Source organism: Sinocyclocheilus anshuiensis, unplaced genomic scaffold (assembly GCF_001515605.1).
Source record: "Sinocyclocheilus anshuiensis isolate Anshui unplaced genomic scaffold, SAMN03320099.WGS_v1.1 scaffold1230, whole genome shotgun sequence".
NCBI lineage: Eukaryota > Metazoa > Chordata > Actinopteri > Cypriniformes > Cyprinidae > Sinocyclocheilus > Sinocyclocheilus anshuiensis.
This window is the reverse complement of record NW_015558637.1, coordinates 751,902-774,050: the sequence shown is the minus strand read 5'-3', so window position 1 is coordinate 774,050 and position 22,149 is coordinate 751,902. Positions and strand designations below refer to the sequence as shown.

General features: G+C 38.1%; 2 protein-coding genes across 4 annotated transcripts in view; one reads left to right on the top strand and one right to left on the bottom strand.

Annotated features, from left to right (window-relative positions):
- Positions 1–1,698, top strand: part of LOC107680840 (liprin-alpha-3) — a gene marked incomplete at its 5' end in the record, with an annotated part of 37,760 nt that extends 36,062 nt beyond the window's left edge. Inside the window, one exon of the mRNA XM_016476890.1 lies at positions 1,628–1,698. The remainder of the gene's footprint in view (positions 1–1,627) is intronic.
- Positions 1,699–3,127: 1,429 nt separating this feature from the next.
- LOC107680868 (uncharacterized) lies at positions 3,128–13,037 on the bottom strand. 3 transcript variants are annotated; one of them, XM_016476935.1, is made up of 2 exons: positions 12,982–13,037; positions 3,128–6,480 (listed from the first exon to the last, which is right to left on the bottom strand). In XM_016476935.1, exon 2 carries the CDS (start codon positions 6,459–6,461, stop codon positions 5,073–5,075), a length of 1,389 nt encoding a protein of 462 aa, XP_016332421.1. In that variant the 5' UTR covers positions 6,462–6,480; positions 12,982–13,037; the 3' UTR covers positions 3,128–5,072. The 3 variants fall into 3 exon arrangements, with proteins under 3 accessions (XP_016332421.1, XP_016332422.1, XP_016332423.1); XM_016476936.1 differs by lacking the exon at positions 12,982–13,037 and adding an exon at positions 11,970–12,117; XM_016476937.1 differs by lacking the exon at positions 12,982–13,037 and adding an exon at positions 11,974–12,117.
- Positions 13,038–22,149: the final 9,112 nt, after the last annotated feature.

Below are 22,149 nucleotides of genomic sequence, written 5' to 3'. Positions count from 1 at the left end.
ACACATTTCATTACACCAAATACACAAAATAATGTTCTTTTTAGCAACATCATATGACCCCTTTAAACTTGTTTTGGAAAGTTTTGCTTTTCATGTTTTTATTGAGATTCGTCATGTGCTTTGGTTTTGTGTTTGTGTGTGAATCATTATCAGGCCCACACGGAATCTGTGCCCACAAAAACTTTGTAGAATTCTTAAGTCCTTCATACATAAACACCCCTCGTTTGTTCATTTACAATAATGTTTCAGCTATCAATAGTGTAATACTTCCAGCTCATTTAACACTTTTACCTGGTTTAAAATGCACAGTTTCTCCCAAATTCAGATCAGAAAAAAATAAAAAACAGTCTACAGATTCCATCTGTATGGAAGCCCATTTTCACCACACAGGGGAAAAAAATAATCCACTGGTAAATTATATATATGGCATAAAAAGTCATAATTATGACATTAAATGTAATAATTATGAGGGAAAAAAAGTTTAAATTATGACATACCAAGCTGAATTTTTTTGTCATGAAGAATTTTAGTAATAATTATGACAACTCATAATTTAGACTTTTTTTTGGTCAGTTACGACTTAAAGGCACAATATGTACGATTTTTTAATTAAAATATCCAAAAACCACTAGAACAGTGTTATATATTTTGCTGACTTGTGTACTTACATTATCCCAGATGTTTCGAAGAATGTTTAAATCCAGAGAAATAAGCAATTTTAACTAGTGCCACGGACCGTGTCTGTAGTGTCATTGTGTCGCCTGCCAATGACGTCATAACCCCTCGATTTTGTTTTGTAGAAAACATGGAAACACCAAAGACGCTTTAATATGTTGTGCGTTTTATTAGACCGGTGACGACCGCACAGAGTAGCATTATAACAGAACTTTCAAATGTATCTAGTATGATAAAACAGCGCTGCTTTTTTTCCCCCACATTCGCACGACCGGAAGGAGCAGAAGCGGTCGACTGAGGCATAATAAAAACTCCGCTGCTTTCGAGCCGTGTGTCACGCTCGTTCAGCGGCCTCGTTTCGCTTCGACGGCTTTCAGCCTCACCCTGCTTTATTCTACTACGTTAATAAATCATTAATAAATCATTAGCTCATCCATGAACATGATTTCTGCCCGAGTCCCGTCAGATTGCATCGGCTGTGGGGATGAAGATGACAACTCCCATGATTCCACACTCAGTCACGGCGTCATCAAACTACGCCTTTTTCTATTTGTTTATTTTGAATATGCGCCCTCTAGCGGCGAAAATTACATATTGTGCCTTTAATATTTCATAAATTCGTCATAATTATTTCGAAATAAATTATTTTTGTCATAACTCATAATTTCAACTTTTTATGTCAATTACGACTTTGTATGTCATAAATTCAACTTTTTATTTTATAATTATGCCTCAGTGTATCAGTTTTCCAACTTTTCATGTCATAATTACGACTTTTTATCTCAGTTTTTACTTACATCATTTTGTCTTTATCTCAGCTACGGCTTATCTCCGTTACAACATGATTGTTTTCTTATTTGGTGGAAATCGGCTTCCATAAATTGGTCTTTATTGATGAACTTCAGTACACGAAATGGTGACGATGTGTTGTAATTCTGTCTCTCGCACACAGGAGGCGCTGTTGTCAGGGAGCTGGAACCGGCTTTACATTTCATTCTCGGGGAGGAGGGGGGATAAGCAGAAGAAAAGCAATGAATATATACATTTATAAATATAACTCTACTGGTCTGACCATTCTGCAATAACAGAAGAGGGATGGAGAAATAAAAATAAAGAGCAAAAAAAGGACAGAAGACATGAAGAATGTATGACACAAGAGAGTGGTAAGAAATGGGATGGTTGGAGGAATCGGATGACTGTTTATTCTTTCTTTCTGTCGTTCTCTCTTCTCACTTCCTGTGTCTGTGCTGATGGGACATCTGTAGATGAACTTTCTTGTCTTTCCATCCTTCGTTTCAATGGCACTGCCCACAGCCCTAGTTCCTCAGAATGGCTTTCGTTGACTGCCTGCAATTGGTCTCTCGAGTCTCTCGATAGCAAAGGATGTTTGTGGCAACTAAACCTGGACTTCAGGGATGTTTACATACGGTAAGGTTCAGAGGAAGTACTTAAGAGCACAGTCGAGGGGCCAGGCTGTGTGAGGCCAAGACTTCGCTGTATGTGTTTCTCAATCAGCACAAGCTGAGAAAGACCAGTGAGCAGTGAGAGCTACACGTGAGACGGCAGAGGGCACAATTCTTGCTCAATTACTACTAGGTGTTTTTCTTTTAATTTTCCAACATTTAGATTCAAGACTAAAGGTCAGCAGAGGGAGTCAGCAAATGAAGGGAAGCTGGTGGTGGCAGATAGACAGATGCGCGAGGGAAGATGCTTGCGGACAAAGCAAGTGACCAGCAGAAATGAGTCCTGATGGACAGAATAATTCTAACAACGCAAGCCATAAAAGATGACAAGAGGTGAACGGAGGAGGAGAAATGGGGGGAAGGGGTGGGGGGAGGGCCAGGGGAAAACAAGTGAGAGAAAATGTTTAGCTTCTGTGTTGCGATGCATGTCAAACAACCAAGATGACAACGAACTAAACTTTTCGGGGAATAAGACAATATGAAGTTAAAAATAAAAATTATGTGTACATTAACATATGAGGTTAAGAGCTTGGGGAACAATTTGTAAAATGTGTGTTTTCATTTTTATTTTTATTATAACTATTTATTTTCTTTATGTAAGTATTGAATAACTATGTACATGTTCATTTAATAATTCTGACTGTAATTTAATTTTATCTAGTTTAAAGCGTAAATATGAAATATGAAAAACATGGTAATTAAAATATGCTACTTGTATGTGTACATTTTGACAAAATTGTGCTATGATTTAAAAGCAAACCATTACTGTTGATGAGGATGACAGTGATTCAAATTGAAAATGATGTCTGCAAAATAAACAATAATGATAATCAAAATAAAATAAAGTGTTCCTAATGGTACTGAAGAGTTCAGCGTGCTCGTGATTTTGAGATGCTAATTTGTGTGCGAGGTGAGATTTGTTTGAATTCGACGACTGCAAATCAAAGTACTTCCTGTTTTTTTAATACAAAACAAATAGAACTACAATCATATATTCATATAATCCACTTTGTATTTTACCAAAGCACCTCTCGCTCTTCCATCTACTTTGAAAAAATAAATCATATACAAAAGTATCTACCTTACAAAGATTACATAACATTTTATTACAATGACTCAATGTGAAAAATGACATCAAACCCTGTGTACTGACTTCCACAGCTTTCTCAATACAGTAACCAGGAAACTGGACCAGTTCATTTCATCCAACACTCTTTTTTTTTTTTTTAACTGTATTTCTGTAACATTTGCTGAGTGAACAGTACATGGGTGAACCATTGTTCCAAAATGTAGCTGACACTGAAACCAAAGAGGCTCATGTTTTGGGACAGGCATTTGAAGGACACTTGCGAGAAAGCCTACAAATTCTGCTGACCACTAAACAGCTTCATTGTTTTTGGTTATTATAAATACACATATATTTTCATGATGTATATGTTTCACATATTGTACATTTATAAAGAAATATATTAATATCAAGTACTTAGGCTTACATACTAAATCAAAAGTAATAACTTATTGTCTGTATACTACAGATACAATAGAACAAATGCAACAATATATGAAAACAGGATCTCAGTATTGAGGTTTTCTTGTTTGTGTGAGTTGAGACGTGGATATGGACCGGAGGAATGACAGCAGTGTGGAGGAACTCATCGTCACCTCATATCACTTCAAACCCGTATATTGTTTCATGAAACACAAAATAAGTTACAGTGAATGCACCTAGAAAAAAAATGTGAAACGACCTCATCCTCACATGACTTGAGAAGATATCGTCAAAGACTATATATTATTACCCAAGGCAGTTCACTTGTATTGCTATGAATGGGCAAAACTGCAACAGCTCTAGTAATCTAGTAAATCTCACCGTCTAAATTAAAGAACCATTGGAATCTTCATTTCTCACATAAATCTGAGACTTGCACTTGGGACTGTGCATAAGCAGGACCAACCTTAAATATATGCTGTTTTTTACGCTATTTGAGCTTAAGAAACAGCATTGATGGGACAGTCCATGTCAGATTTGATTGCTGACTTGAAATATGTTATTTAATTGTGAGTTTGGCCATTATTTTCTAGGGTTTCAGTATTTTTCCCCCATTCACATAGATAGGAGCTGGTCTTACATTCCTTAAATACCCACCTGGAAACATTGCAAATATGGCTGAAGAGTGATCTGAATTCCCTTAAAAGGGACTTTGATATAGTCCATTCAACCATGGCCCACTTTCATGAAAGTCACCAGAATTTGTTGAATGAAATGCACTAAATATGTAATATTTGGAAAACGTAAGCCACATTTAAAAAATGTATAAAGGTTTTTGCATTATATGTGAAAATATCAAAACAAGAGGCATTTCCTTTAAAGAAACAGCACAAGCACACTTTTGTTATCGGTCTATGAATATTGTTTAAAATGAAGACAAAGTCCTTCTGGGAGTAAAACTGGGGGTAACATCTCGTATGCTATTACAATGAACTACAAAGGCAGTTATTCTGCAGTTATTCTGCTAAACCTGCGTAAACTTGAGGAGAACTGACTTCATACATATTGGTTGGAAAAGTGTCTCAGAAAAGTGAAAAGCTCTAGCATTATTTGGTTGCAGATGCCATTTTGCCAGTATCTAATGCAATGAAATTCTAACATGTTTAAGAGTGACTTGGTGTCCAAAAGCTTTACCACTCTATCCATTTGTGTTCCACAATAGAAAATCATTCATACAGGTTTTGAGCAACACAAGGGTGATTTCCATGACTATCCCTCAGCGAGACACTGGGGTACAGCTATAAGGTTCTGTCGAGTGAGATGCGGGAACATCTGGAAAAGAAATATCCCCCACACAGTGGACCAGAACAGATACAGTCCCTCAATCACTCAAAATTCACATGATCTTTCAACTCCGTGTCAATCCTTTGTTCAGACAGTCTAAGCTAGCTGTACCTTCTGCCTTCTCGCTCTCTTCCTCTCTCAAACTTCTTAGTGTTGTACGTTCCTCTAGTGAGCAGCACGCAAACGCAGGAGGAGTCGATACGGATCCACCTCCATCCTATCCTCTTGTTTTCATCCGAGGCTAGCGCACGTACGTACGATTGTTTGGTTTCGCACCTGCTCATCCAGTGTTTCTTATCCACCCCCAAGCAGCCAGCCCCCTCCACCGCCTGCACTTCACCTTTCCTATTTGGATCTGGCTTACGGCACTTTGTTTCGTAGAAATGCTGTTTGAGCGGCCCAGTCTGGGTCTGGATCTCTTGCAGAATAGTGACGGTGTTGCTCAGAAAGTCCACCGCGGTCTTCTTGTTGGTCACCCACCTGCTTTCGGCCTCACATACGGAGCGTGCGACGCCTTGTGTGCTGTGGACGGCTTGACGCTTGCGGCGGACACTTGGAATGTGGCCATCAGAATCAGAGAGGCCCAAGAGTAAGTTCCTGTAAGTTTCTTTGTCGCCTCCGTGAGCAGACGGGTTAGCATCCATCATGTGACTTTCCTCATCTTTAACGTCATCGGCCAAAAAGCCCAACTCCAGCATTAAGAGCAGAGGTGGGTGTTTGGGTGGGGAAAGGGCCGGGGAGAAAAGTACCCGTGGATGGGCATCCAGCAAAAGCAGCTGATCTTCGTCTCGTAGGCCTATGTCATCAAACCCAAAGCCTGGTTCTGTTCCAAACCACTCTTTAGCATTGGTGCTCCCAATTGTTTGAGCTTCGTCCAGATGTTCCTGCACTGGAGAGCTCTGCAGAGAGACCTTAGGACCTTCAAGAGGCCTGTCTCTCAGTTTACTTCTTGCATTCCTGTCATCTTTAAGAAAAGTCTCTGCCTCAATACTGTTTTCTTCATGAAACTGGCTACTTTCAAGCTGATAATCCTTGAGAATATCATTGCTTTGGGAACTGGCTTTTTCAGCCAGTATTTGTTGTGATTTGTATTTCCTAGGATCATGCGGCCTGGAGGCATCTGCACCGGTAGTCCTACCTCCACCTGTGTAGTCCTGCTTTGTGTTATTGACAAAACTGTCTTCTATTAGAAGATTCTCTCGGTTTGCTCTATCTTTGGCTATATGGTCCTCCTCAAACGTGCTCTGCTTATTGACTGTTCTGTGAGGAGCTATGTCATGTGTGCTGTAGTTGTTGTGAGAAACAGCATCATGGGAGTCGTTGTCCACTGATGAGTTGGTCGGCATGCTGATGTTAGCTGTCGGGACGTTGCTGCTGTTGCTGTCGTTTCTGCCAGGCTCTATCGTCGCGGCAACAAGCCTGGGCACAGGACTTTGAGGGAAAGGCAGGGCCGAGGCGATCACCATGGCAACCAGGGGAAGCCAGTGCATCACTCCCAAGACGTGTCAACTATGAATTGGTATAAAAAAAAGAAGCTAGAATTAGAAAGTGCTTAAAGCGGAAGAACTGTGGAGTTAAGAAGACATCACAAATATTTACTTTGGAATGTTTAGAATGTTAAGAAAAAATGTAGGGCAGGACTTAGTTCTTTCCAATGGTTGTTGATTGGATGGAGGCAGATCTGAATACAAGCTCGCTATTAATTGTAAGAAAGTGATGGGGTTTCTGTGGACTAAATTACTGGAAAAGTCCAGCATACGTCACCAGAGAGAAGTCTGTTGTTTCACCAGAAGATCATTTGAAACTTTGATTAAAAATTACACACACAAAAAAACAAATTAAAACGAAACATGCATTTTGAAAATAGACGGTTTCATTTTATGCTGACTTCAGATTAAGATATAACGTTACATTGCAAGATATATAATCACAACTGGGAGATCAAATTTGCAATGCATACTTTTTCCATTGTATACTTTTTTACTCTGACGTGGAAACAGGTTTTCAGAAGAACAGGCTCATTGCCAGCTCATAAAAATAAGGTAAAATAAGCCTAAAACTGTAAAACTATAGCTTTACAGCTTTGGCATATGCTAGTGGAAAAAAGATGCAAAATTCCAAGTGGCAGATTCATGTCCCTGTGTAGAGGGAGAGTGGAGCCACAAACTTGCTTCACTATCGCCTGCTCCGGTTGGTCGGCACAGACATGAAGTCACCGGATAGTTGACGTCAGGCAAAGCTCTGTTTGAAATAAAGCCACTAACAGTGTTGGTCTGGTGCTGGCCTAGTTTCACATGAGACCACAAACAACTCTGGTATGTATGGAAAAGGTTGTAAATTTCACAGATTAAGAACATGACTGAGGCAAACTAAAAGATGCCACTTTACTGTTTGAGCCAGAGAATATATAAATAAAAGAAGGTGATGTTGCTTTGGGCCTCAAATGAATGCTCATTTCATCATCTTTTATGATCTTTTTTGTCCTATATCTTTTTTCCATACGTTTGACCTGATGATCCCATATTCACACAATTCTGTAACATGACTCTCAGCAGTACTGAGAATACCTCAGAGATTTAGGTATTTATTGACAGGAACGCCAAAGTTCAGCAGTCATCTACCTAAGACAAGCACCTGGGCGGTTACTGGCCCAGTGGAGGTGATTTATGTGTTTATTTTGTGGGGGTTCCAGTAAAACTACATTGATGGATGATACACTCTCTTCCTTTTACTTTCAGCACTCAGTGAGCAAACACACTGTCAACCACCAGGTGGAAGCAAAACCACCACATCAAAAATTATAAATGTGCCTCATCACTGGCACTTGTGCAGTTTTTTTTTTTTTTGTCACATTGTACAATCAAAATAATATTTATATATGAAAGTTGTGAGGAGAGGGTTAAAAAGATTAATTCATTACAGAAACCAAAATATCATCAAACAATATATAACATATCCACTAATGTTCGTGATCAAGATTTTTCCCACCTTTTTTATAGTCTCTTATGCTCCTTGAGGTTGCATTTAAGGGATCAAAAATACAGTATTGTATTAATATTGTGAACATTTATATTGGAATGTGTTTTAAAATGTAATGTATTCCTGTGATGGCAAAGCAGCCATTACTTCAGTCTTCAGTGTCACATGATCCTTCAGAAATCATTCTAATATGCTGATTTTGTGCTCAATTTGTGTTGCTTGATAGTTTTGTGGAAACCAAGAGTCATATTTTTTTTTCAGGATTCTTTGATGAATAGAAAGAATTAAACTTGAACCATTTATTTGAAATCTTTTGTAACATTTATTTGTCTTTACCATCAATTTTGATCAATTTAATGCATCTTTGCAGAAAAAAAAATCTTGAAAAATCTTACTGACCCCAACTTTTGAACGGTAGTGTATATGGAAACAATTTATACTAAATGTATACAAAAATGAGTGCAAACTACATAAAGCATGTAAGACATGAGGTGTGATTGCTCTTAAAATTTATCAAATTTGCTTTTTAGCAAGTATTTGACAAGAAAAATGTGACCACACAGACCTAGAGTGTGTCGTCTTGCTGATGATACAGTGAGGGATGCAGTCGAACTGTCCATTGTTAAGGCCAGGTGTAAATTACTCACCAATCCTGTTGTTGCTGTGCTGAGAGATGAGGGAGACGCATTTAGAAAGAAAGAGAGTTCAAGAAAAGAAGAATGCTCAATGTCAGTGATGTGGCTTCAACCGAGAAAACTCCTCCTGGGTTTCCCCAGGCGGGACAGAATGAAGGAGGGGGCCGAGGGCGAGTAAAGCCAGTGTACGCAGAGTCAAGTGACTGTTCTTTTGAGAAGAGATAATAATTAGACTCATAGGGAGAGAGTGGGTGGACAAGAAGGTTGTGTGTGAAGTGCAAAATCACCACTTGTGATCCTCATAATAACAGCACCCCACCCCAGACACTGTTTTCTAATAACACTCAAGCCAAAACGAACACACTCATACACAATGCACAACTAAGCCTGCGGTCACAAGCAGGGAAGGAATGCCACCAAGTCCATACATATGCATGCCGGGACATGGAGCACTATATGTATAAGTGCTTACTTCCTGTTTACGTTCAACATAGGAACAGGTGTGCTATGTGCAAATGAGGCTCTATTGTCTTTTAAATGCAAATATTCTTGCTTAAAGGGGCGCACAGTAAGATGAAGGTATTTTTGCAGAGAGATTTACAGTCTTGTTCTTTCACTACCTCTAATGTTGACAGAATCATATTTTATGCATCTAAAACGCCTTCATACAGTCTCACAAACTACAAAATGCTACATACGATATAAAAACAAGAGTCACTAAATCACAGCATGTTGCTGACAGCTGAAATTAAGTTACATATATGACCATATGAAAGAATCAATATTTAGATATTATTTTACAATATTTAGATAATGTTCAATGACAAATGAGTCCAATAAAGGACAAACCTAGTTTAAATCACACAAGGCAAGATTTTAGAAATGTAATCTTCGCACTCATGTTGGTTTCAGATGGTTTCGAAATTCTTTTTCTCCATTTTCAAGAAGTTTAATTATGTAATGAAACCATCAAATAAAAAGTACTAAATTATTTTCTATACACCTCAAATATGTGATTATACACATATGAATCTATATTAAAACACATTTAAATTAGATAATGATAATTATTATCAAAATATATTTTTTTTATATATATATATTTTTGTATTCATCATAATATCAGTTTTTAGTAGTCACACTACATGGCATTTTTCAACCTGAACCAATCTTGCCTTGTCATAAAAAGCTAAAATTATGTTTTAAGATACTTACTGACCTTGAAACACATGAGTTTTTTTTTTCTTCCATAAATTAAAAAACATGCTCAACATAGAACTCTATTCAAATTATTTTATGTATGAACTGCATTTTTACTGCATAAAATTAACAGATGAACGATTGCCCCACAAAAATGACTTATTAACAGAAGTTACAAGTAAAATAAAAGCATTTTTCATGGTTGAAGGCAGTATGTGTGTGTGTGACCTGAGAGGAAGACTTGCTGGTTAATGCGTATGTTTGCTTTGGAACAGGAACACAAGCAGTAGGCAGGCAGACACACGTGCAGGAGGCATATCTGTAGACGCTGGGCGATATGCAGAACCACTTAATCAGTGCGCTCCATTTGCAGCAATGACATGCTTCACGAACTCTGCCATCCAGAGTAGCCCTGCACTTTCTCTCCTCACCTTACGCACAGCTCAAAAATGAGCCTCCAGCATCACATAAAAAACTCCAAGCTCCTGAACACAATGAACCCGCATGTTTAACCTGATCTTATACACTCAACCTCACAGGAACCTGTGCACACACACACATCCACACATATCTTTGATCTGACCCACTACTCTCACCCCCATGACAAACGTAATCTGCGATCTTCTAGACAAAAGCCAGACAAACACTTTGGCTCTCCCACCTCTCGGCTTCATACCACCAAAAGCTTTAAACCCGCTTTATAAATAATCTCTTTCTAAGATTTTTCACTGGAAATCAGCCAGGGGATCCACTACCACTTCATGCTGTCACACTAACAAGCCTGTCAAATCAATTATTGCAGATGTATGGCCTTTATTATTTATCCTCTCCAATCCGAACAAAAGCGTGACTCGTGATAGACATTCTACAATCCCCCTGTTCAGACTTGACGTGACTGACAATTTTAGAAAATCATCCCACTCACCCTATACACTCGGCCATAAGCGTCCAACGCAGCACAGTCTGAACTCCCATATCGCAAAGAATTGAAAATAAAATAAAACAAAGACACAAGTTTAAAATCAAGTTAAACAGATCATGTCATGACAAAATAGATAATCCCAGGCAGATAATAAGGAAGAGGATTCAAAATTGTTCAAAAGTAAAGGAAGATTTGTATAGTTCCCTAACCGCGTCACTTTAGTTTGTGTGGATTTATGAAGATGTCTTTATTGCAGGCTTTGCACTTAGGCTTTAATTGAAGGATGGGGCACTGCCAACTATATAATATATGTCGATATGGAAAGTTTACATTGGAGTTTTAAAGCTACAAGTGAAAAAAAACCAGCCTGATTAAGGGTCAGTCAGATGGTACACAATGGTTGTGTAAAACTAAATTATGAATTATAATTAAAACTCTTGAGTAAAAGAAAATAAAAAGCTCAAAAATATTTGACCTCTTTAATATTAGTTTAGAAAAAAAGAAAGAAAAAAAGACACCTTTCCTAAAAGACACTGCACAAATTCCCTCTGGGGGAAAAAAAAACATTTTCTTGGCAGACAATGATTATTATTCCAAGACAAACATAACTTGACCCTCCTCTTTCTCATAAAATCATTTACATAAAAAAACAGCATACTGTACAGATGTTTCTGATTAAAGGCACTGTGTTGCAGTTGAGAAATCAGTAGCTTAAACAAATCTGAAAATGGCTACCACACACTGAGTGACACATTCCACTCTTTACACTTTAGGATAATCTCAATCCACACTTTCCCACTTTCTTTCTGAGAAAGAACTTTGGTCTGCTTCAGATCCTGCCTGGATAAATGGAGGAAGAGTTCACATCTCTCATAAATACCTGTAGGTTTTTTTCTCACTTGTTCTGTCTCAATGCCCCCCCACTTTATGTGTTACAGGGGTGAGAAGATAGTTACGTAAACATTCATTATGTAGTAAACAAAGGTTGTGAGCTTCTGTTGTCGTTTCTGTTTTTATAGGCTATAGCTGGGCAGGTGACTGACAGGATGTGCATTAATGGCTGCCAGCTCCCACCCTTTAACTCCTTTACTGTGTAAACATTAGCACTGACAAACTACTACTCTCGTATAGATCTACATCCATTTGTTTTTTCAGACTTCCTCCAAAGGATAGTCCCTGTAATATTACACAATAAACCGATGTGGATTATTTAAGCTATCATTCTGAGGAACGAAACAGTAAATGCAAAAACAAAAACACACCTACTGTGTATTTTAAACAGCATGTTGGACTGACTTCAGAGACCTTCTTCCGAGTTACGCAGGCAGACAGGTAAACAAATGTCAGCATGCAAACACCTGGTCAGCACCTGAACTGACAGCTGAACGCGGACGCACTGGACAGCGAAGAGCGTCGACTGCACGCGAGTGATTCGCTAGCGGCTAGTGTTGAACAATATGAGATCAAACATATTTGGTCTTTCGCCAAAACAGTTTTCAGTCATCTCTTTCGAGGCCCGAGGGAAGCGCTTCTCACCGTCGTTTTAATTTCGAATAGAAATGAGTCCAACTCATTTTTATGAATCGGTTCTTTCGAAGAAATGGTTTCCGATAAAAAAAATAAAAAAAAACGCTGTTTAAATTACTGTACGTGATGATGGGGTCTCATATTACTTATATTATATTATTATTGCTTTAACCGGTTCAGCAAAAACTATACATGTCCAGACAAATTGCTGTTTATTGAAGTTCTTATTGCAGTTTAAATTATTTTTAATACAAATGTTTATTGTGGTTTGTCGTCCAGTTGGTTGCAGCCATGATTCAGCTCATTACATAATTTACCTATGTAATTTGCAATAAACAATACTGGACTGTATCTACATCACCTGGCTTGAAAGGATGTTTTAATAAGATGCTGTTAAAACCTGCTGTTTTGGTACGACATACCATCAAGCTCATGTATCGAAAGAGACTCGGTTCGAACGAATTATTTTGAGAACCGATTCATCAGATTCATAATAAAGACTCTACTCAAGTGAACGATTCATTTGCGTTCGGCTTATTCCAAAACTTGACAACCTGTGAACGAGTCCGATCAACACCTGCTTCACATTAAATTAACTGTTACGAAAATGAACCCAAATAAACCGAATCTGTCATTAGTCCACTTTAGATGTTATCAGCATCGGAAGCGTATGATTAGTGGACATTATACCTGTAGTAGGTTACGCTAACATTAAAAAACGTGTCTTTAAAAACACGCAGCACCTACCGTTTAGGTGAGCTTCGGGCCACACGTATCTTCGGCGAACACCACATTGATTCTACAGTCCGTCAGTCTCACGCAAAAATTAACGAAATTTCCAGAAGAACTCTCGATTCACATAGTTCAAACTTCAGAAGTCTCCCATATCATCTCTATCATCAGTCCAGTCTGAGAAGGTCCACGTCGAGTTGTATTTCCACGTTTATCTGTTTTCCTCGCGCGCGACTTTCTGGAGGATTTGCATGCAAGCGGTGAACATCCAGAGCAATAATGCACCTCTGACACTGCGTTTATGAGCGACAGCTCTACTTTTCCACAGTCAGACCACAAATCGCCGACTTTGAGCTGTAAATGAGAGACGTTTAATCTGAAATAAAAGTTTATTAAGTGAATGCAGAAATTCCCGCGGCGAGAAGGTCTGAGTGCTCAAGTCGTGCGGTAAGGTATCTTCATGAAAGGCTGTGAGGGGACAACTGCCAGTGGGAGTGAAAGAGGGCTGGTTTAGAAGAAGAGGAATGGACCGAGTGAAAGAAGACATTATGGTGGAGGGAAAAAAAGGACGAGGACCATCTGCTGGCGGTGGGTGTGAGAGTTCTCATAATAAAAACAAAACAAAAAAGAGTGCAAAATGTCTTAAATGTAGGCTAATGGATAGACTGTCTTAGGAACTGATTTATTGTCAGTTCATTGAGTTTAAGTCCAAACTAATCACCCCAAGCAAGTGCATCAATCACCTTGTGACTTTTTAGTTAATAACTGTAACGAAAATTAGCAGACAGCAGAATTTCATTTATTTCCTGTCAGTTTATGGTGGTCTGAACAGGTTGGATTTTGGGACCATGCAGCTCTAGAATTAGGGGGCAATTTGTTAAAGCAATTTCATCTGGAGATTTTTTACAGCATCTACCGCCAACCAGCCCTTAGTTTTTTATAGCAGGAGACGTATATTGACTTCTCTCGTTCTCCATCTCCCCTCCTCTTTCCTCCTTTCACCTAGCAGAAATTTCCATCCCACCAAAACCCATTTCCCCAGAAAGTTTAAAAAGATGAAAGGATAAGGAAAAGAAAGGAGACAAAAGAGAGAAGTGTTCTGTTACAACCCTGCCCCTGTGAGACTGTCCGTGAAAGAGTCCGGGGATGAGAGAGATGGGGGAGAGAATAAGAGAAAGAGAGGGGTACAGAAAAGAGGTTTTCAAATGAGGAACGGGGAACCGGTGTGGAACTTCATATTTAACACACACAAACACAGGTGAGTGCGCGCACACACACACACACACACACACACACACACAAATACAAAGCTCAGTGAGGTCTAAAATGTGGTTTGGCTGGCCCCCTCATATCTTTGCTCCTGGCCTCTCCTGACGCTGTTCCTCCCTCTTTGGCATTTAGTGTCATTCACTCCCAGCCTTTACCTCTTTAGCACTATTCTGTCTCTCTGGTTTTGTCTGAACTTGTTTTGTATGCACTTAGATATTTCAACCCCAGGGCGTATTGGTGAGATTGAAGGAGTGAGAATGAGAGAGAGCCACAGGAACAGAGAATGATTGAGAGCGAGGAGTCACTGAGGTATTGAGCGAGATGACAGGCGAACAAAGGTAGAAAGGGAAAGAAGGGACAAACTCAAACGGAGGTACAAAAGTTCTTTCACACACTCACACTCAAATGGCTTAACACACACATACACACACATGCACAGAGAGCTCTGACACCTTATCTTTAAAGGATAAAAATACATTTCTACATATCAGTTAGGCAAACGGTCTCAAGTAGTAGTGTGAACCTGCATTACTTGTTTTTGTGAAAGACCTTTTACTACCCTACACCCCAAACACCTATAGAAGGCAACTCATCAAACAAGGACCGCACTGCACGTCACTGACACTGTCATAGATGAGAGCTTCTGACGAAACTGCACGTCTTTCAGATGCCGAAAAAGCCGAAATGGATAAGAGACAATCCTTCTCACCTAATATGACCTTGAGCTTTGCAAAAGACATTCAATAAATAGATGCTTATTATCATTATAGTATCATTGATGTACTATTATAATTATTTTATATATTTTCTGTTTTAATTTTTATTTTAAAGTTTTAGTCATTTTGTTGTGTTTTTGGTTTTAATAAAAAGTTTTTTTATAAATAAAAAGGTTTTTTAATATAAAATATGTCTATAGTTTTTAATTGTTATTGTTTTAGTGTTACTTATTTTACTACATCAAATTAAACTAAATGAAAATGAGAGATGCACTGGTCGGCTGGTTACAAATCGGAACCGGTTTTTAGTTTCATTTTGGTCAATTTTCCAGAATTGCACACAAACTGCATTGCAATCATTTCCCAAAATGTAATTTGGCAGAATTTTTATGAAGTCTATAAAGAGGAGAAAATACTGTACCAAAGTCCCTTTAAGGCAAGTCATGTCACTCGGCGGCCATCTTTGAAACGCCTCTCGGGCATGCAAGTGCAGCTCCTATCTCTTTGAATGGGGAAACATCAAATTCTCCAAAACTGTTCACCAAGCTTACGATTAAATTTCATATTTGAAATCACCAATGAAATCTGACAACAACTGTCTCATAAATGTTGTTTCTTTTGCTCAAATAGCGTTAAAAAAGCTTATTTTTCAGGATAGACCAGCCAGTGCGCATGCGCAGTCCTAAGCGTGTGTCTCAGAACGCTGACTGTTTCTATAGCAACCAGGACTTCTAAAGGCAGCTGAAATGATGCATGGAATTTACCAATTAGCGATTGGCTCTTTTGCTCAGAAGGCGGGGCTTCGTTCGATAGAACGGCCATATTGAGCGTTGCATTTTTCCCCATTCAAAACTATAGGAGTGACACGTCTTGGGTATTCGATGCTCGATATAGCCTATAGGATATGAATGTATCTCTGAGAGGAACAGGCATCTTCAGAAATGTTTTGATGGCATTTTCTTTTCCTCTTACCTTCATATAATGCATATTAAAGTACAGCTGGTAACCAAGGAAACTATATATTGCTGCTCTTCCATAAGTGGCACCTGATGTCAAGATGTAAAGAACAAATGTAATATTACTTATTTATTATTTAATCATTTAAATGTTAATATTAATTAATTATTCTTTCAAACTTTGGAAAAGTTTTTTAGTAATTATTTTACTTGCAGTACATTTTTGTTTTCTTTATGTCCCTTGCTCATAGTGTGTGTCTCAGATTTATTTCCATGGCAATGGATATCCCACCTCAAACCTCAAATATCAAAGCAATTACAATCTGTTACATAGCCATTATAGCAATTATTGAAAATAGCGGAGCTGTCAAGGAAACCATGTATGCTGTTCACAGATGCTCTCCTGAAATTGAGGTTAGATTTATGGTCTCAAAGAGGTGTCATTCATTCATTCATTAAATTAATTTTTCCTCTCTGTATCCTCCTTCACGCACATCAGTTTCATCAATCTCTTTCATTACTGTACCTTGTGAACTCAACCGCTCCACCTTACATTACCCCCATTTTCTTCACCCCCAGCACCACCATTACCTCTTTCCTGGTGTTCTCTCTCTCTCTCCTGCTGTGGGCCGCAGCATATGTTTCCAATTTTGGCTGTAATGCACAGTTCGCCGCAATCTGACCTAATTAGCCCCTGTCTTGTGGATCCGCCCTCAACAGACAGGCTAGAGGTCAGAATTCAGGGGTCGTAGGTGGGAGCACGGATCGGATAAGGGGGCAGCGCCTTTGATTGATGTGTCAGGTCCCGCAGCATTATGGGCGTGTTTGTCGGTGACCACCTTAAAAGTGAGACTGCTGTCATTTCTTAAGTATTTGGGATCAGAGAGTGTTACTGAGGCCTGCAATTGGATTTCGCAGTAAGACAAAAGGGTCAAAGAGGGGACGTCAAGAATACAGGAGTCCCGTTCTTAACACAACACACAGACTAAAGTACATAATCCTTAATCTCACACACCTTGAGATGATAGGTACTAGGTATCAAATCCGTGGAATGCCTTGCTACTGGGAAAGAAGAGGGATAGACCAAGGGATTTAAGAGGAGAGACTGATTTTAGGAATGTCTTAATTATGGGAACAGAGAACCTAACTCTCTGTTTAATCCTTAATGAGAAACAGCTTCATATGGAACGGAGGGAGGCAGAAGAAATGGTTGAACTTTAAAAGGAATGATAGTGCGCAAGGGAAAGCTTGTCAGCTTTATAAAGCACGTAAAAGTGTGGCTCCACGCTGTGTGTTTGCTGTAAACCGATATGATTACAACTCATACGGAGCCCCTTTTTATAATCTCACCCTCAGCCTCGCTTTACAATCCTCATAACAGCAATAGAGGGAAAGCCATTAACAGAAATACATTCAACAAGCAACTTGCATGAAATATTCCACCACTGATTTGAGTATGGAAATGGGGCTACCAGTCTTAATGGGTCTTGGTTGAGCACAGTGTGGTGGACTGCTGTCGCCACAGGCATCCAATGGGCTCTTATGGCATCTTAAGGGCTTTATGTTTTACTCCTTGAGTTATCTTCACTTCACAAGTAGTGTCCTTGAGAAGATAAGCATAGACTGTGATTGTCTTTGAGGCAGACCTTGCATTCCTTCAATGGGGTCCAATATGGTTTTTTTTGGGTAAAAAATTTGGGTTTCAAACTCTACAAAGTAAAACCGAATGAATTATATATAAACGTGCAATAATTTATGACAGTTTAAAAGGCCATAGAAACATGAATTCACACCTCAAGATGAGTTTTCTGTGTTGTTCTAATTATTCTTGAAATTAATTTAGAATGAATTAAAAGTACATGAACATAGAACATAAAATTCTCCCGCTTCATTTATTTAAAAAAAATGGTCATTTTTAATAAGAAAAGAATTTGTGAGATTTGCAACACTTCTAGGTGTTTGCGTTTCTTTCTTTATTACAGAATATTTTCACAAATGTCTGCCTTCCAAAACCTTTCACATTTTCACTGAACCATTGAATGTTTGCACTTTTAAAATTCATAGAAACACCATCTGCTGTTGGTCAAATCGGTTGGGTCATTTTAACTTCTCTTGAGAATCTTAACCAAAAACTGCAGAAAAATTCAGAGGACATTTGAAAATAGGATCTGTATAGGCCTGTATAGGAGTTGAATCTGGTTTGGCTAAAGTTGAGCATAGGTTGTACATGTGTATTTGATTAAATACATTTTTTAATCTATATCAAAGTCCCTTTAAGGCAAGTCATTTCACTTGGAAGCCATTTTGGAAACACCCCATTGCATCTACATCCAGCAGTGCGAATGAAGCTTCTATCAAACCTGAATGAAGAAACATTGTTAGTTGATATTATGTTTAATGACATGTTTTAAATTAGAAATAAAATCAGATAACAGTCATCCCTGTAGCTCAAACAGTAGTCCACGGCAGTAGTAACGCCAAGGTCATCGGTTTGATTCCCAGGAAAGTGTGAATTGATCAAATTTATATTTTGTATGCAAAGTAATGGTGCATTCTAAGATAAACTTACCAAAAAAACTTTTTTGACAAACACTTATCCAATTCATCTAACGTTGCAGACAATTTATCATTTCTTGCATTGCCTGGGAATTAAAGGGGTCATATGATGCGATTTCCAGTTTTCCTTTCTCTTTAGAGAGAGCATGGTAATTTGCATATGGAACTTGAATCAAAATTACTAAAGATTCTTTAAACACTAATATATTGCCTATGTACCAACATATAATATACACTCTCGTTTAGATCATCAGAAGACAAATTCATAGACACTAAACATGGTAGGATTACATATAGGTAAGATGACATGAACGAGTGGTTCTATCATAAGCCTGCATAAAACAGTATACAATATAAAAGACAATATACAAGGACAGTAACAACATACACAATGACCTGAAGGATATGCGTGTTCATTCAAAGAAAGGTTTTCCTATGAATTAATTAGAGAACAGTCCATTTCTCTGGGCATTATGTGTCTTTCCTATGAGGAAAATGAGTGAGTTTCTCTGCCCGCATTCCTTTGGGCAATAAAACCAGTGATATCAGCCTTGGTTGCCATGGAACCAGAGGCCTGTTCTGCCTTTCTGAGGTGTTAGATGCATTTTGGGGGAAGGGTCCAAAGACCCTCGTAATTGGCCCTTTGGTTAGGTGAGGGGGTGTTAGATATTATTTGTTAAATATAACAAAAGTTGTGTGTCTGATTGGTCCAAATGCTACAGAGGAGAAACAATAATGTACAGTATGTGGAAAATAATGTGTTTTTGAACCTTAAACCGCATAAACACATTTCATTACACCAAATACACCAAATAATGTTCTTTTTTAGCAACGTCATATGACCCCTTTAAAACAATGATCTCGGTGGTGTTAGTATCATGCATAATATTGAGCATATTATTTCTCCCTTTCATTTATATACATGAGTGGACCATCTCTGTCAATGTGTGCGGTCATTGAGGTTTGCATAAAAGAGGTAATTGAATGACGTGTGCTATTTGATAATTACACAAATGATAGTTATATATCCAGAAAAGCATGTTTTACAAGACTAAACTAATTATGCTTTGTCTGTTCCTTAAATTAAATTGGCATCAACCATATCTTGTTTTCTTAATAAAAGAATCGATGAAACGCGCGACAGTTTGTCAAAACAGAATGAGGAGGAACAGGGTTTAGATGTAAGTTCCCATAATTAAACTGCATCTGGAGATGGGGAGAAGAAAGTGATTTTAAATGTCAAACACCACGGAATAAGAATGGTTGTGTGGCGATGATTTTACCAAGCCCCATTTTACATGCACTCCTGTGGTCACAGAATCTGTTCCATATTATTGTGTCAGTTTAATTATTGTGGAAAAATGGAACAAAAAGCTTAGTCTGTTTCTCTAAAGTTTCTTTGATGGATAACAATTGGCTCATGTTGCACAGGAAGTATAACACGTTTTATGTCATTGTACTTGTGCAGAGTCTTAATAGCATTCACACCATTGTCTTTCTTCTGTGCAATACAAACCATTCATTTCAGCTCCTGGGACTCCTTTATAAGTTGTATCATATACTGCAACTTTTTAAGTTACGTGACTCCTTTTTCTCAGCAGAGGTAGGATGAACCATATTTCACTGGGGAAATACAGTTGTTGCGGTTTCCATTGTGATGGACAGGAATTTCTGTCTAAATGGTCACAAATGGTCACCAAAGTCACTATAGTGCCCTCTAGATGTCAAATTAGAGCCTGTTTATAAATCATCAGTGGTCACAAGTAGTTTTTGAATTGTAACCTTGCCATCTAGAGCAAAATAATTATCAAAAAAAGCTAAATATATAGACATTTCAGTTATTAATATTGTGTGCTTCGAAATGTGTGTGTGCCTTTAAACATTTGAATTCTGACTGATGCGGTAGACATGAGCCCTCCCTCCTCACTGATGAATGCTGAAGGAGAAATGTAACATTGTAAATTTTACTCACTATACAACACCCTGTTGGCTACTGTTTCAGCGGCAGACTTTGTGTTTGAACCACTGTGGCAACTAGCAGGAGATAGACTTACAGCCCACAACAGACAGCAGGAGAGAGAGAGAGGGGAATGGACAGAGAGGCCGCTCCAGTTCTGTAGCTCTCCTCTGCCCCTCCATCTGTCAGTCCTGTGGGACAGGGTGTGTGATAGCGACTGGAATGCCTATATGTATGTTTTTGTTGTATATTTTTGTGTGTGTGGATAGAAATTCTCCTAACATTTCTAATTTTTTCACATTTTTGGTCATTGCATTACTTTGTGTGAGGAGGGCATTGTACATTTTTCTTAAAGTAGTTTGCCCAAAAATTTTCATGCAGTGAAAGTCAGTGGGGTCCAGTCATGTTTTGGACCCCATTAACTTTCATTGTATGGACAAAAACAATTATTATTATTATGAAATTCAAACAGGTTTAGATCAACATAACAAAAGAACGTTCTAAGAACTAAGAACGTTTTTGCTAATCTTCCCATTGTTTTTTTCTGAATGTTCATTTCTGAATGTTCTGTTTTTTAAATGATTTTAAAATGTTTCTCCTTGGTTATGCATAGATTTCTCTATAGGGAACATTCAATTTTTATCATTTTGCAAACAATATGGGAATATTTCTTTTGAATATTCTCTGAACATTCTGAAACGTAGTAACAAAAAAAAATAGATGAACATCCAACTAAAACATTCCATAAACATTGTATAAATAATATTTTTGTGCTGTTTTGAGAATATTATAAGAAGATATTATAAGAAAAGATCACTTTTTCTATTAATTCTATTAATGTTAATAAAATAACTCTGTGAACTTTGAGAGAACCTTGCCAGTTCTGGCAATGTTCCCTGTTAGCTGGGATGGTGAATAAATGATGACAATATTTTCATTTTTGGTGAACTATCCCTTTAAAAGCCAGGTGTTTAAAAGAGGTGTATTGAGGCTGAGAAACACTATCACATTAGTATTATTACATTATCTTACTCACTGTAAAAAAAAAAAATCCGTAAAATTTATGGTAAAAAACCGGCAGCTGTGGTTGCTGGAATTTTACCGTAAAAAATACGGTAGCAACGTTTTAGGTTTTACTATATGCTCATATAGACATTTACTGCACAAAAAAAATGTGTATCATATTGAGTAATTGATGTCTTTTACTCAATATGTTACCGGATTCCATACAGATGTTATATGGGGAAAACCTTAATCAACCTGCGACAATGTTTGTTTTGATACAGTTTGGCACACAGTCCCTACGTATTCTTTTCTTTCCACATCAAATAAATTGAGGTGAGTTGTTGGAGCTAAAAAAGTAGGGTTGCTACTGATTAAAGCCTTCAGGGCAGAGTATGTAGTCAGTGAGTAATTATTTAGCAGAGCACGTAGAGTTCTCAACAGTGAATCTGGACGTGTTTAAACTATTATATCCAGAAGATCTAATGAGTCTGTGTGTAGTATTATCATGCCATTGTTGTGAATCTGAGTGATGCATCAATCACCACACATTTTTTTATGAGGTTCTTTATGAGGCAGCCAAACACAGCCAAAAGTGAAGATTTCAGGTGACGGGATGACAGTTAAACTTTCACAGTCCTATGACTAAGTTGTGAGGCATTTGATGTGATTCGACATATGCAAATACCTGCCCTAACCCCTGCCTCCCTCAGCATCATATATATAT

Bases quoted from the DNA above. Each gene is read 5' to 3' on its own strand.
- LOC107680868 (XM_016476935.1), bottom strand. From the start codon at position 6,461: ATGCACTGGCTTCCCCTGGTTGCCATGGTGATCGCCTCGGCCCTGCCT.